Genomic DNA, 15,923 nt, shown 5'->3' on the forward strand with positions numbered 1-15,923 from the left:
GCTGCCTTTGCCCCTAGAATCAGCTGCCCTGATGGGTCTCCCTCTGGTGGACGACAGGGGAAGTGCACCAGGCTTTGTGTGGAAGAGATTCCTGCTGCTGCCCTCTGGTGGTGACACTTAAGCACTACATGCATTATTTCATTTAATAATCAAGTGAAATCGTTTTATCAACATAACAGAACCTATTTTAGTTCTGTTGAAGATTTAATGAGACAAAGCATGTTCCTAGCACAGAATAAGTGCTTGATGAATATTAACTCCAAAGCCCAGCCCAAACTCAGAGACTAAGCTGAACAAGGGGTGTATAAAGTGCTTGGATTTCCTCATCCATACTCATTTGCTTTTCATATACACCTCAGTGGGTGCCTATGATTACCCACATTTAACAGAATCAATAGGAACAAAAGAGTGCATTGACTTCAGCTGGTTTGAGGCAGGGCCTGGATTCTGTTTCAAGCTCCAGCAATTCCTAGATGTATAGCTTTCTTTTAATTTTGCCATAGTTAGATTTGGATCCTTAACCTTGCTTCCTTTTTGGCAAGTTACTTAGCTATATGGAGAGGCATTTTGCTCTCGCTGGTGAAACTACGTGCAGGATTGAGAGTAATCCTGCTCACCTTGATTTACTATAAAGATGATCTAATCAGCATTAAGTAAGTGCCTTACTCTTGGCTGGCCCTGAGAAGAGGCCCAATGATGGAAACTTACCTAGTCGAGGGAAGGTTCGAGGGCTATAGTTCACACTGAGAAACAAGCACCAGCTTGGCCTTCAAAAGGTCAAATTCACAGATCTAGGAAGAAACGGGTCCTGGCTGCCTAATAAAGGTGGCCCCTTCGTCAGATAAAAACCACCCTGATACAGTGACTCTGGAAGCTAATAGGGACAACCATATGCTCTAACCGGTTTCCTTAAACCTTTCAGACCTCACTGACCACCAATGGTTCTAAGGCCACCAGTTGGCGACCACTGCTCTAGCAGAAGAAACGCCTTAAGCACTTGCTTCAGGCAACAGATGGAACCATCTTTCCAAGAGAAGTCAGATACAATGGATCAAGTTTGGGCTGTCTCTGCTGACAAGACTGTCATTGCACCATTCCAGGGAATGTGCTTTTTAGAGTTGTGTGCAACAATGGTGCATTGCAGTCAACTCCATACTCAGGCCTAGCCCTCATTCCAGTGGTGTTATAGGCAGTCATAGTTGCCCTGTGGAACTCGGGCCAGGTTTTATTTTTGTGTTTTTAATTCGTTTTTAATCCTCACCCAAGGACATACTTAGAGAAAGAAACATTAATGTGAGAGAGGAAAATTGATTTGTTGCCTTCTGTTTGTGTCCCAACTGGGGATCGAACTCACAACTCAGGTATGTGCCCTGGCAACTCTTCTTCAGTGCACAGGATGACGTTCAACCAACCAAAAGGGGGACCGGGGAATCTAGTTGGCCCTTGAGCAACACAAGTTTGAACTGCACAAGTCCACTTATACATGGATTTTCCCCCCAATAAGTATTGTAAATATATTGCTTTGTTTTTAAACATTTTTCTTCTTGCTCACTTTAATAGAGCATATACGACATGTAACATACAAAATATGCATTAACCAGCTGTTGTTGGTAAGGCTTCCTGTCAACAGGTTATTAGTAAAGTCTTTGGAGTCATTTTAATTTGACATTAGAGGCCCAGTGCACAAATTTGTGCACAGGTGGGGTCCCTCCACCTGGCTGGTGATTGGGGAGGGGCTTTGGGAGGTTGGCTATGGGAACGCATTATCAGGGGGCAGCTCCTGCAGTAAGCGTTTGCCCCCTGGTGCTCAGTGCATGTCATAGCTACCAGCCAGGTTGTCATGGTTGCCTAGGCTTTTATATAGAGCGATATTTTTTATTGACCTTAGAGAGGGAGAGAAAAATATCAATGATGAGAACCACTGATAGGCTGCCTTCTGCACGCCCCCAAGTCTGCAACCTGGACATGAGTCCTTGACTGGTATTGAACTTAGGACCATTCAGTCTGTAGGCTGATGCTCTATCCACTGAACCAAACTTGCTAGGGCTAGAGTCATTTTAGACTATGTAGGAATGGGGATAGTTAGAGACACATCTAACTTCTCTACCCCCACTGTTCAAGGGTCAACTGTAAGTATCTCATATTTTCATATATATATATATATATATATATATATATATATATATATATAAAAATTGATTTCAGAGAGAGAGAGGGAGAGGGAGATAGAAACATCAATGATGATGCCCTGGCTGATTTGGCTCAGTGGAGAGAGCGTCAGCCTGCAGATCCAAGGGTCCTGGATTCGGTTCTGGTTGAGGGCACATGCCTGGGTTGTGGGCTCAGTCCAATGTGCAGGAGGCACCCAATCAATGATTCCCTCTCATCATTGATCGGCTGCCCCCTGTACAATTCCTACTGGGGATCAAACCCACAACCTGGGCATGTACCCTTGACTGGAACTGAACCTGGAACCCTTCAGTCCACAGGCCGATACTCTATCCATTGAGCCAAACCAACTAGGGCTGTAAGTTGCTCTCAGATTCCCCCGACCCCCTTTGCAGACAAAAAAGGGAAAAGTTCTCCAATACTAAACCCGTAAGATTCACCAGAGTTATTTTTCAGCCCTAACTGGCTTGGCTCAGTGGATAGAGCATCGGCCTGCGGACTCAGGGTCCCAGGTTCGATCCCAGTCAAGGGCATGTACCTTGTTTGTGGACACATACCCAGTGGGGAGTGGGCAGGAGGCAGCTGGTCGATGTTTCTCTTTCATTGAGGTTTCTGGCTCTCTATCCCTCTCCCTTCCTCTCTGTAAAGATTCAGTAAAATATATATTTTTTAAAAAGTTACTTTTCATTTTACAGATTATAGCACTTATTTCCTCCACCGCTGTCAGAGGCCCTCAGAATTCCTGTTGGAGGTGGGAGAAGTGGAGGGAGGGACATTTAGTCTTAAATAGCTTATTAGCAAGTTACCCATTTTTCAGTGATTTATGATCCTTGGAGTGAAAGTGGCAGTATCCTTCAGACCTCCACGGAAGACATACTAACCCATCAAGGCCCTAATTGTCCTGCCTAGGGAAGAGATCCTGGGTACCTCCTAGGGATCGATTACATTACAATCCCAAAACCTCTTCTTCAATAATGGATTGGGGGAGGCTTCTGAGTGGGATGAAGAGGGGTCCCCCTCTTAAAAATGAGACATTGCTTCCCTTCCAGTAAATGAGACATTAGAAACCACTATAAACAAATAGGACAAGATTGAAAGGTGACTTTTCTTTTTACTGGTTTATAATAATCTTAAAAACCCCATCATACCCATAAACCACCACAGGTGATAAGATGAGAGATGGAGAGTGAATGCTACAGTATGTGGACAGCTCAGGGAAACAGTATTCCCTAGGGGCAGTGTGGGGTGGAGGCAGGGATTATAGATAGGAGGCCCTGGTCTGGCCTCTTATTGCTGGTTGGGGGTTGGCTGGCAGAGGGGTGAGGGGCTCAGGGTGAACTAGGAAACATCTCACACCGAAGGCAAGGGCAGCTGGGGACAAAGGTGGGGGTCACAGTACATTTTCCATGCAGATTAGGGGTGGGAGTGAGGGCTTCAGAGATTTGTACCCCCACACAGGAAGAGATGGGTTTGAGGTTTGATATAAAGCCCCCACGTTGGTGTCTGGTCCAATTTTCTAAAATGGCAGCTCACCTTTTGGGGAGAGGCATTAGGAAAAAAATCACAGCAAAAGTATCTGGTTTGGAGCTCAAGCAAGGGTTAGGGGGGGACAGTAGTGCTCTTTCGATTGAACTCAGAGAAGGAAGAACTGGAAGGGGGCCTTGGGTGAGATGGTGGCCAACACCTCGGAGAAGGCATTGCACCAGAAGCAGTAGATGCTCCTGGGGGCTCAGGGACAGGGAGGTACCAGTGTGCACAGACGTCAGGAAAACAATCAGGAACAATAAATTAGGACTTCATGTTGCTATCATTTGGCATAACACAATCAGGCTTTTTTTCTCTTCTATTTTTAAATATAAGGCAACTTGCCAACACATAATTTAAAAACTGGTCTTCAGTCACATTGATTCAGATCACTAGAGAGTTCTGGCTAAAGAACAGTGGATAGTAGAGTAAACAAACCCCCAAATTTTAAATAAGACCATCAGCTCACATTCCCCAGAGCAGAGAGGAAAAGGGGCTTATTTGGTTAAGGGGAGAGAGAGAAAAAAAAAGGCAGAGCCCAACTATAGGAGGGTACAAAAAAATGTACAAAACAATCTAAAGTTACAGAAAAGTTTGAATTTCTAGCCAACTAATTGTCTCTTGGGAATTAGATGTGTTGAGCATGGAGTGGGTATGAGCGAAGGGAGAGCAAGGGGCGAGAGGGGCTGTTTCCAATGTACACCCATCTTCAGCTGTTAGAACCATGCTCATTTGGTAAAGGAAGAATTCAAAGAGCTTAAGGCTTTGTGTTTTTCTTACTTTCTTCATCAAACTGAGGGGCTGCGAAAGGAGGTGTCTAGAAGGTGTATGTACCTGTGGGGCCACTCGCACACAATGCTAGTCAAATCCACACTACATTCATACAGAAACATAACATAAAACTTACAGTGTAGAGCAATATTCTTAGCCAGTGTAGAGAACCAAAAAGCCTTTTTTTTTTTTTTTTTTTTTTTTTTTTGGTGTTTTTAATTCCAAACTCCAATGTGATCATCCCTTATCTACCTAATTCCTCAAGTAGGATCAGTTTTTTTGTTATACTTGTTTTTTGGATGGGGGTGGGGAATGAGGGCAGCAGATGAGTTATGAGCGGCAACAGTGAGAAAAGGTATGCTGCATGGTCACTGCATTTCTCTAGGCTGGAAAGGGGAATAAAAAAACCAAGATACCAACACAAAGACACTTTTCCCCTCCCATGTCTCAAGGCTACGGCCAAGTGTCTGCAGAATGCCCTTGAGAAGTGTGGCAAGGTTCAGCTCAGTGGCTCTGGGATCAATGTAGACATAACGCCTTAAGGAATGAAGAGGCTGAGCAGAGATGAAGACTGTTCAGTTTTGGTTTGAGGTCTTTGCGGTGAATAAGGAATTAGGTTCCAGAGCACTTGGGAAGCCTGGCTTTTTAGTCCTAGAGAAAGAGGGACAGAAAAACAGACAGAGGTCTAGCTTAGGAGGCTGGGCACCTATAGTGACCTCACCTAGGGCCCTTAGCTCATGTCAGTCCTAAGGGAAAAAGGCAGAGCAGGAAAAGACAGGAGGTGGCTGGTGGGAAACGCAAGTGTGGGGAGGGAGATGGACTTGGAATAGGACTGACAGGCAGGCAGCGAAGAAAAAAGCCTGGGATTCGGATTAGGTTCTAACATAAATCTCCAAAAACTGCTAGGGCTGGTGGAGGGGAAAGAATGAGGGCACAGAGAATCCCCCCCTGTCCCCAATTAGATCCCACCAAATTCCCTTTCTTAGAAATCTAAGAATGATCACATTGGAGCAGTAAAAATTTGAAACTATCCAATTACTCAAAAGTAAGACTAAACCTAGGAGGGCTGTATGATGTACAGCTTACGGAGGGCACCGGGACTACCTATCTATATCCAGGGTGCTGAATATGAAGACTTCGACTATCTGTGGGGTCTGGGGCTCGGCTGCCAGGGGCGCGATGAGCCTTGTTTAGCATGGCCAGGCTCTGTTCTCGGAAGCAGGCCTGCTGGAAATCCCCACTTAGGTAATCCACTGTTTGCATCAAGCTGTTCTGGCTTGCCACCGGAACGCCCCCGGTCCCTGCTCGATAGTGGGCCCCGGCAGCTGCCGCACAGTCAAGGGGTGCGCCCGTGGGCTGCCCAGCGTGGAACGGCATGGCGAGGTCCTGAGACCCCGAGCTGTCGCTATTGGGAGTGGGCAGAATGTTGTTCCACAGGGGCTGGAAGTAGTGACCATTGGGGTAGGCCAATGGGGCTGCCAGGCCGTTGACTGGTGGGGATGGGGTTGGCTTCTCCATGGGTGGCTTCAAATGGAAGGACTGTGCCAGGCAGAGTTCCTGCGGGTAGGCAGGGGCCTTGCCCACAAAGCCAGGCCCTGCCAACTCGCGTCCTGTTGCATGCTTGCCTGTCAGACCAGGGGCCGGCGTCCCACCAGCCTCACTGCACATCTGTTGTAGGTGGGCCAGCTGATGCTGGTTCCAGGCAACTGGCTTGAGGTCGTTAGGATAGCCAGTGGGGGCTCGAGAGATGCCCGTGGGCAGGTTGACAGGGCCTGCAGCAGGCAGTGCGGCTGCGGCCGCATGGGTGTGCTCCATGGGATTGACCACACATGAAGGCATTGGTGTGGGGATGCTGTGGGTCGACACCCGGGTGCTTGCATTGATGAGCAGACTGCGACTAATGGGGCTGGGGTTGGCGATCTGGCCCTCACACACTGAGGTAGTGCTGATGCCTGCCCTCGTCTGGCAAAACTGGTTGATCTGGTGCACAATGCTGCTCAGGTCCGGGGGCTGGCTGTGCTGCAGAGTGGCCGCCATTGAAAGGGGGATAGTTGAGGTAGACACGGTCACATTCGGGGGGGCATCTGAGTCTGGCATCTTCCGGCCTCCATGCAACAAGGAACTGGGGGGATGCTGGAGACCTTGGTGAGACAGGCCCTGAGGGTGGACCAAGCCCTGGGTTTGGGCCATGGGCTGAGGGTGGCCCAGGCCCTGAGGCTGCTGGAGGCTCTGAGGATGGGGCAGCGCCTGGGGTGGCGGGATACCCTGAGGGTGCTGCAGCGTCTGGGGAGGGGCATGGGCCAGGGTCTGTGCATGCTGCAGGGCCTGCTGGCGGGCCAGAGCCTGGGCCTGTGGATGGGCTAAAGTGCTGGGTGCCACAGTAGCATAGGGCACCACTGGGGGGTTCATGATGGCCTCAGGGAGCAACCGGGCTCGGGTGCCGTCAAAGTCCTTGAGTATGCTTTTGGCTGGCACTTTGACAATGGCAAGCAGGCCTGCCTTGGTGGCAGCCTGAGTCGGGTAGGGGCTGTAGCGCTGGGCTGATGTGTCGAGGCCGTTCACAGTACGACGAACGTGTTTCCGCTGGGGAACCTTCACACTGTTGGGGAAGATTTTTATAGTCAGTGGGTTGTTTGCGACCTTCTTAGCATACGCGTCCAATTCGGCTGGGGTAGGATAGTGAGCAGTTCTCATTTTCTGTGTAGTGTCCCCTAGAGAGAGAGAAGGGGAAGGAGAGCAAAGAAGGAGAGGGAGCTCATCAGTGCCAAGCCAACCAGCCTTCTAGATTCCCCTTTTGAGGGTGTAAAAGGTGGGGAGGGGAGGGGCTAAGTTGTCTCCCTAGCCTTCGAGTCAGACCCAGCCTCAGGCCCCATCAGAACTTATAATGGGCCAGGCCTTGTGCTAAGTGTCAGGCTATCTCAACGAATACTTGCTACTGCTTTAGAAAGCAGGGACTATCATGATGCTTGTTTTACAAATGACATCACTAAAGACAGAAATAGCAGAGCAACTTTCCAAAGTCCAGTATCTGGCAGAGACAGAAGCTGGCCAATTCTCACAGAGTTGTTCTTCAACACTGAGCTCTCTCCAAGTTCCTACCAGCCCGTGCTGGCCTGGGTATTGCGGATTCTAAGCAGAGCTGCTTGTGAGAGCCCTCAGTCCCTTTCCCCAGGACATCCTGGTAAAGAGGGCAGCCAGAGTGACTACTCTTCCATCTGCAGTGGCCAGTGAGGCATCAGCTTTCTCCTTAGCACTGGCAGCTGGGGCATCATGCCCATTGGGTGGGCATCCTGGCACAGTAGACAGGATGCTTCTTTTTTAGGAGCAGAGGAATAAGCTGCCAACATCACTCTCCCATCCCATGTCACAAGTTCACTTTTGTTTACAGCCTACTTTCAGCCTGATTGGTAAAGATCAAAAGGCTTTACTTCCTTGAGGGGGGTGACAATAATGACAGGGCAGCAGAAAGGGAATTTGAGAAGAAAGGATTCAGAGAATCTTTTAAGTCCTGAGAGCCAAAAATAGTCTGTATTGGCCCTTGTCAGCTGTCACTTTCCAAAATGAAAGAGGAAAAATCTGACTTCCTTTGGAGACTGCAGAATTACTCATTCAATGCGCCTCATTAATGTTAACAGTCTCTTTGTTCCCATCTCCAGTTGCCTCCCATCAGGGGGCTCCAGCGGATGTTGTGCTTCCAGTCAAAAAGGAAAAGGTTCTGAGAACAAGAGCTCTTTCAGGATGCCAGGCTCCTGCAAGGGGTCTCTGCTCTGTTATCCCCGACTCTGAGGGAGGATCTCCCTGAGTTTACACAGAAGGTGCTTAATAAAGGCTTGCTGAGTGACTAAGTACACAAACTGCCCAAAGCGAAGGAAGGGGGCTTGGCTGGGAACCGAGGCTCAGTGAGCAGACTCCCTCCCTACTTCCTCCTCTTGTGTAAGGCAGCCATACAGAGCAGGGACTAGGCTGACTGAATGCTGGGCTTGTGACTTCAGCTGGCTTGGCTCAAGGAGACCTTATTTGAAAATCATGTCACTGGGTATCAACTGGAAGAGAAGTAGGCTAGTGAGTGTGCTAAAGATGAGGGCACAGCTGCCATCCTTTGGTGGCATTGCTGGTTAGTTGGCAGCAACTGCTTAGAAACTGCTGTTCTTGGAAGCAGAAAAAGAAAGCTCAAGTCTAGGATGGGCAGATAATTCAGGTCCACACTCAAGAATGTAGAACTTAGCAAAAAGAGTACAGAAAGGAAAAGGCTTAATGCTTTCAAATACTGGAATAATGCCTTGAACTTAGTAGATAGGTAAACAAATTTAAGGATCTGCCCTATTTACCAAATAAATGCTCTACTCATAAAGGAAATGTCTGTAACATCTTAAAATGGTGAAGGTGATGGTGACAACTGGGGTAGGAAGGAGAGGAAGGCAGAGAGGCTCAGAAATCGTACCCATCCACTAGGCAGCACTAGCTGCTGAGGAGGGTCAAAGCTCTGAGAGCAGAGTTTGAGTTCTGCTTTTTGTAGGCCACTCTCCCTTAACTGCCACGCGTTCAAAACAGAAACTATCTAAACACTCCATGATATTTTGAATTTAATTGCATCTATAGACGTACAAATGCTAATGGGCTTCAGTCTCCATAAAGTGGAGACATTTTCTGACCCTTCTTACATTCTCCTTGACAATAAGACAAAAAAATAAAAAAATAAAATAAAAAAGCCTAGAATCACTGAGAGATAGTTCCTAAACTCAAGGTACCAGAATTCCATCAGAAACTGGCCTGGTCAGCCACTGGACTTAGGTGTCTGTCTGACTGGTCAAAATCATGTAACACTCCTAGCTCAGTGTCTTAGCTAGAGCAGATACGTAGCAAATACTTGTTAAGTGCCATCAGTATGGGGACTGCCTGACTGAACAAATGGGCTGAGGAATGGGAGTTTGAAGCTATTGAGTTTTAGTTCAGACAGGAAATAAGGGTCTGCCCTGGGTTCTCCTCCATGTTAGTGGGCTGTTCTCCTTGAAGGCCAAGAGAGAGGAATACAGTTAGGCTTGTTGAATAACAGAGTTCCTTCTTAAATTTTATTTATTTATTTTGAGAGAGAGAGAGAGAGAGGAAGGTGGGGTGGAGGGGGGAGCGAGGGAGAAGAAGAAAGAAGGAAAAAGGAAGAAGATGAAGAGAGAGGGCACAAGCCATAGATTTGTTCCACTTATTCATGCATTCATTGGTTGGTTCTTGTATGTACCCTGACCGGAGATCAATAGAGTTCCTTTTTTCAAGTCAGTACCAACTCTCAGGTTGTTGTTTTTTTAGCAGAGGCAGAAGGGACGCATTCAGGAGTATGACACTGACATTGATTAGTTTTTCCCCCCACAGGTCAAGGCTAATTAGTTCTTCTTGTCCTGCCTCCACTGATGGTGGCAGCAGTGATGAGGGTAGTCAAATAAAGGGACAAGAATTAAAGGGAAGTAATGGATGGAGGGGACGGGAGACACAGGCTATAGTATTTTTATTAAGGAAGAATCTCAAGGATGAGATGAGAATATTGGACAAGAGGCCATATTCTGGGAATTCAGTACCAACCACTTCACTTATCAGACTTAAGCCCAGCCCTTTAAAAAAGGTCAAGTTCTAAAATAATAATAATAATAATAATAATAATAATAATAAATAAATAAATAAGGTCAAGTTCTTTACAATACTTTTTAAAAATAAAAATTTTTAAATTGATTTCAGAGAGAAAGGGAGAGGGAGAGAAAGAAAACATCAATGATGGGAGGGAATAATTGATTGGCTGCTTCCTGCACACCACATACTGGGATTGAGCCCACAACCCAGGCATATGCCCTAACTGGGAATTGAACCATCAATTCCTGGTTCATATGTTGACGCTCAACCACCGAGCCACTCCAGCCAGCTGTCAATATTTTTTATCTCAGTCCTCACACACAGGCATCCTGAAGTCTCTCTTTTTTCTATAACATCACTGTGCACAGCTAACATAGATACCACAGCTTTGTAAGCAAATTATTTATATATCAAATGCCAACTGAGTCATTAATCAAACATGAGGCGGTATAAAGAGTAGGGAATATGTGGTTAGAAAAAAAGAGAGATCCAGATTCAACTACTGACTTTATCATCTAACTACCCAGTCTCAGGTCATTCCTCATTTATAACAAAAAGGTATATGATATCTACTGTCCTGCTTCAGAGGATTACTAAGATCAAGAGATCCAATGAATGGGAAAATAATCTGTGGACAGGAACAATGACTGTCGATATTTATCATTCAAGGATATCAGTTTTGGCTAAGTCTGTCCAAATATAGGACAAAGTAACCTGACAAAGGAAGCTCCAACTGCAGGACACCCTGGACTTGTGTCTGAGAGTTAAGTGTAGCCGAAAGCACTTTTGTCTGTTCTTGGGACTCGGGGGAAATCTGCTCGAATACAGCCTCCCCACAGGGACCTCCCTATGTATCCTATTTTGAAGGTCAGATGACAAGGGTGGCATATACAGCAGAAACCTCTATCTATAGGTGGAGTGGCACAAGCAGTATATTTCTAATACAAGCTTTGGAACCTGACCCAAGTGTGAGTTCTAGCCCCATCGCTGAACTGTAATGTCATGTTGGCAAGTGGCAAACACTCTGTGCCTCATCCTTAAAAGAAAGATAAGAGTGTCTCCCATACAGAATTATTGAGGAATGAATAACAACATATATAAAAATACTCAACAGACCCTAGCCGGTTTGGCTCTGTGAATAGAGCATCGGCCTGTGGACTGAGGGTCCTGGTTTGATTTTGGTCAGGGGCACGTGCCTGGGTTGTGGGCTCGGTTCCCAGTGTGGGGCGTGCAGAAGGAAGCTGATCCATTATTCTCTTTCATCATTGATGTTTCTATCTTTCCCTCCCTCTCCCTTCCTCTCTGAAATCAATAGAAATATATTTTAAAAAACATAAAAATACTCAATAGGCCCTAGCCGATTTGGTTCAATGGATAGAGTGTCAGCCTGTGGACTGAAGGGTCTCCGGTTCAATTCCGGTCAAGAGAATATGCCTGGGTTGTGGGCTCAATCCTCAGTAGAGGGTGTGCAGGAGGCAGTTGATCAATGATTATCTCTCATCGTTGATGTTTCTATCTCTCTATCCCTCTCCCTTCATCTCTGAAATCAATAAAAAGTATTTAAAAAATGTATATATATTTTAAAAATGCTCAACAGTGTGGTGACTGTAGGAGGGGAGTGAGTGGAGTTGGAAGAAGGAATAGAGGAGATTTATGGTGATGGAAAAAATAAAATAAAATAAAAATAAAAAACTCAAAATAGGGAACTTGAGGGTCTGCTGAATCAAGTGATGAAGGCTTAGATCTGGATGTGTTGAGTTAGTATAGCGCTGGGGTGTTGATCTGTGAGTGCCTTGGGTGGGGCCTGGATGAGGCTGGTTGACCTATTTGGAAATGTCTTTTGTGTGAAGTGTATCATTGGGCATGTGGAGGTATTATTGATATGAGAAAATGCTAAGTAACTGATTTACTATCTGAAAAGGGATTTACTATCTGGGAAAGGGAGGGAGGAAGAGACTGAACATAAACTGTGCACCTATGGATGAAGACAATGGGGAATGGGGAGGGGGCGGAGGGTGGGGTGGGAACCTGGTGGAGGGGGGAAGAAATGAGGAACCTTTGTAATAATATGAACAATAAAGATTGATTTAAAACAACAACAACAACAACAACAACAACAACAAAAAACCCTCAAAATAGTACCTGGCACATGGTTAGCAACTCAACAGATGAACAGATATTAGTTAATATTGCTGTTATTTCTATGAGTTTTTTCAATCATTTGGGCCAATTAACAATTTCCAGACCCTTCCACAAGGGGGCAGATAGACATACTATGAAGCAGTAAAAGAACTTTGACATTTGTTCCAGCTCCAAAACTGCAATAAAATAGGTCAAAATTATTATCTAAAAGACGATTTGAAAACCAAGGTCTTTTTAAAAAAAAAAAAAAATATATATATATATATATATATATATATATATATATATATATTTTTTTATTGATTATAGAGAGGAAGAGAGAGGGAGAGGGATAGAAACATCAATGATGACTGAATCATCGATCGGCTGCCTCCTGCACACTCCACACTGGGGATAGAGACCACAACCCAGGCATGTGACCTTGACCAGAATCGAACTTGGGGTCCTTCAGTCTGCAGGTTGACGCTCTATCCACTGAGCCAAACTGGCTAGGGCAAACCAAGGTCTTTTGATCATTTCAGCCATTCATCCAAAAGTATTATTGAGCCACTACTATATACCTGACCATAAACTGAGCTTGGAGTTAATAAAAAAAAATGTTCGCTGAAATCGGTTTATCTCAGTGGATAGAGTGTCGGCCGGCGGACTGAAGGATCCCGGGTTCGATTCTGGTCAAGGGCATGTACCTTGGTTGCGGGCACATCCCTGGTGGGGGGTGTGCAGGAGGCAGCTGGTCAATGTTTCTCTCATAGATGTTTCTAGCTCTCTTTCCCTCTCTCTGTAAAAAGTCAATAAAATATATTTTTTTTAAATGTTTAAAAACACATTTTTTCTGGGTGATTAGGAGAAGATGGGTCAAAAGAAAACAAATTTCTAAGTACAGAATTCCAAAATGATTAGAACTCTCAAATCAAGTAACATCACGGAATATATATAATCTAGAAAAGCTCTAGGAAGGCCTCCATCTAACCCTAACTCTGGTCCTCTACCAAGTACAGGACCACACCAAACCAAGACTTCTTTAATCCAGCCTTCCCTATGGCAAATTATACATCTAGGATGGGAAACACATTACATTCTCCTACACACACCGAACAGGAAGGGGAGAAGAGAAAATGTGGAGTTAGAAGGAATCAATCCTGTGACTATATCTATACATGTGGTGACTCAAACCTGGGGAAAAGTGATTAGCCAGGTGACTTATAGTGCTGGCCAAGAAGCCACATATCCTGACTCCTGATCCAATTCTCTTGCCTTGAGCTGACTCTTACAACATAAAGCACAGTAAGCTATCAACATCCGTATCTCATCCCCACCCCTCCAGATATCAAGCTCTGGGTTTCTAGGAACTTAGAAGACCCTTCTAAGAATGGGTGTAGGGAAAAGCTGAATTACAAGTCACAAACTGGTTTTAAGGTTTCTATAACTGGTAAGCTTGGGTTCTAAGCAGCTCTTTAGTTGTTGGTTCCTAAAGAAGACAGCTTATGCTCTATCTCACCTTAACTGTAAATATTTAACACTAACAGCTATGAGTCAAGATTTTTCTTTTTTTAAAAATACCTTTTGGGAGATGGGAGAAGAAAGCAAGCAGGCTTAAAAATACCAATAGGATTTCTCCTCTGCAAAGGTGTGGATTTAATTAAGGATAGCAACAAGAGAGTCAAAGAAATTAAAATACACTGTCCCCCAAGTGGACTGGTGAGTCTGAAACCAGGAAAGAAGGATAACTCAATTCTCCAATATAGACTAGGGACAGTGGTTGGCAGAGGCTACTTAGGAGCTTCTTTGAGGAAAAAGAAAAGTGGAGATCTCAATGTCGGCATCCAAGATAAAGCTGCCAATTTGCCTTTCCTCCCAAATGGCTCATCCCTTGATATCACATCTCTAGGTGAAGCTGTCAACGTAAGCTAAGAAATATAGAAGACAGTGAACTGCTCTTTATCATCTTATTGTATGCTTCCAAGTATATCTCCTTTCCAGTGTGTTCTCTGGAACCCATAACCAGTCACAATGCAGTAAGCATGGAGATTTGGGTGGCCAGGGAGCACACATACAACTTCACCCGTCATCACTTATGAAGAGAAAGGCTGGGGGGAAAGCTGGCATAGCAGAGCTTGCCTATTGCAGAAGAAAGACAGTTACCTTCAGTTTTGTCATTATACAAGTTGGATTCATTGGCCAAATCTAGACCTAGCCAGGCTCTGAGTCTTACTCTCCCTCAAAGAAAGGAAGTCAGAAGCTAGATTATTTTAACTTCTGAAGATGATCTCATAGAGCAGGGTCAGTAAACTATAGTCTGTGGGCCAAAATCCAGCTGCTGTTTTTAATTAAGTTTTACTGGAACACAGTCTCATGCATTGTTTACATATTGTCTAAAGCTACCTTTGCCCTACAATAGCAGAGCTGAGTAGGTGCAACAAAGACCACGGCCCACAAAGCCTAAAACATTTGCTATCTGGCCCTGTACAGAACCCTATCATAAAGGATTCAGGTAAGATGCTGAAGCACCTTTTCTATTAAAGGGGAAGTGTAGATGTTTCATTGATTTCCCCTTTTTGCTCTAAAAGGAAAGTCTATTCCAAGTTTAGGGCCATTTTGACACTTGAAGATGCTGTACATGGTAATGAGCCAGGAATAGAATAATTCCTTGCACATTCTGCAGTTCAAGGATAGAAGGTAGTAATCTGGGAAAGCATGAAGTACAAAGCCCCAATTCCAGCCAATTTGAGACAAAAATCTAACACACAATTCTCAAAAGCTCAATCAAGTATATTAGCAGGAATATACCAAAAAGACTGAGAGAGCTAGCTCTTTATCCCTCTGAAGGCCGAAGCTGCTTTACTTGCTGCGAACTGAGGTCACTGGCTCAGAAGGCAGACAGCAAAGCCAAAGGGAATTGTCTGTTTCCATGGTAGAGAGTACTCAGAGAGCTCAAAACAACAGAACAATGTAAATAGTTTGTTTCTGAGATATAATAATTAATAGGAACTGTGTATTTTCATTCAATTCCTCATGGGGATTCAATTTGAGATACTTTTTTTTAAAGGGTGATTATATATCTCCTGCAAAATTCCTTATAGCGCAAGAGAGATATCAGCAACAATTAAAATTAAGATGCTATATACACTGGGAAATTCTAGTATTTTAGAGGATCTCTCTGATCAAAGGTATCTCACATTGCTGACAAGTTTTTGCAATTGCTTTCTTTTGTCTGTATTGCAGGATATCTTGAAGATATCAAAGTCCACAGTCAATGTACCCCTCTGCAACAGCTCAAATGTAGGGTCAAAATAAAGGATCACATTCTTCCCTGGGATCCAGATTACTCACATTTCTGAAGTCCAGTGTTCATCTGCGTGTGAGAAAGAAGCTGAAAGGACAGGTCACCTGGCCCTGGTAGACAGGCTAGCATGGCAGACCGGCATCAACACAACATGGGGCAGTCACTCACACTGAAATGAACAAAAAAACAAGGTCATGGAACACAAGGCAACTCACTCAAGGAAGATACCAGGGATATCTGATATGAGTAGCACAGGCCCAAGTTTAGATAGATAAGCAATTTAATTAGCATGTTGGCAGAAAATATATCTATGTTCTTATCTGAAGCAACAATTTGCTCCAAACTATTACTAAGGATAAAATATTTCAGTCAGCACAGATGAGTGAGTGGGGAAAAGAAAATCTACCTATTCACATAA

At 44.9% G+C, this 15,923-nt stretch overlaps 1 protein-coding gene across 3 annotated transcripts in view; it reads right to left on the reverse strand.

Annotated features, from left to right (window-relative positions):
* Positions 1 to 3,260: 3,260 nt before the first annotated feature.
* Positions 3,261 to 15,923, reverse strand: part of FAM222B (family with sequence similarity 222 member B) — a 53,784-nt gene continuing 41,121 nt past the window's right edge. For 2 of the 3 annotated variants that reach the window (XM_084862970.1, XM_084862969.1), the window contains exons 2-3: positions 15,553 to 15,674; positions 3,261 to 7,175 (exon numbers count right to left, since the gene is read on the reverse strand). In XM_084862970.1, coding sequence (XP_084719096.1) covers positions 5,569 to 7,175; positions 15,553 to 15,634 — 1,689 coding nt within the window. In that variant the 5' untranslated portion in view covers positions 15,635 to 15,674 and the 3' untranslated portion in view covers positions 3,261 to 5,568. The remainder of the gene's footprint in view (positions 7,176 to 15,552; positions 15,675 to 15,923) is intronic. The other variant, XM_084862971.1, reaches the window with a different exon arrangement.

Source organism: Pipistrellus hanaki, assembly GCF_964339955.1.
Source record: "Pipistrellus hanaki genome assembly, chromosome: 16".
Taxonomy (NCBI): domain Eukaryota; kingdom Metazoa; phylum Chordata; class Mammalia; order Chiroptera; family Vespertilionidae; genus Pipistrellus; species Pipistrellus hanaki.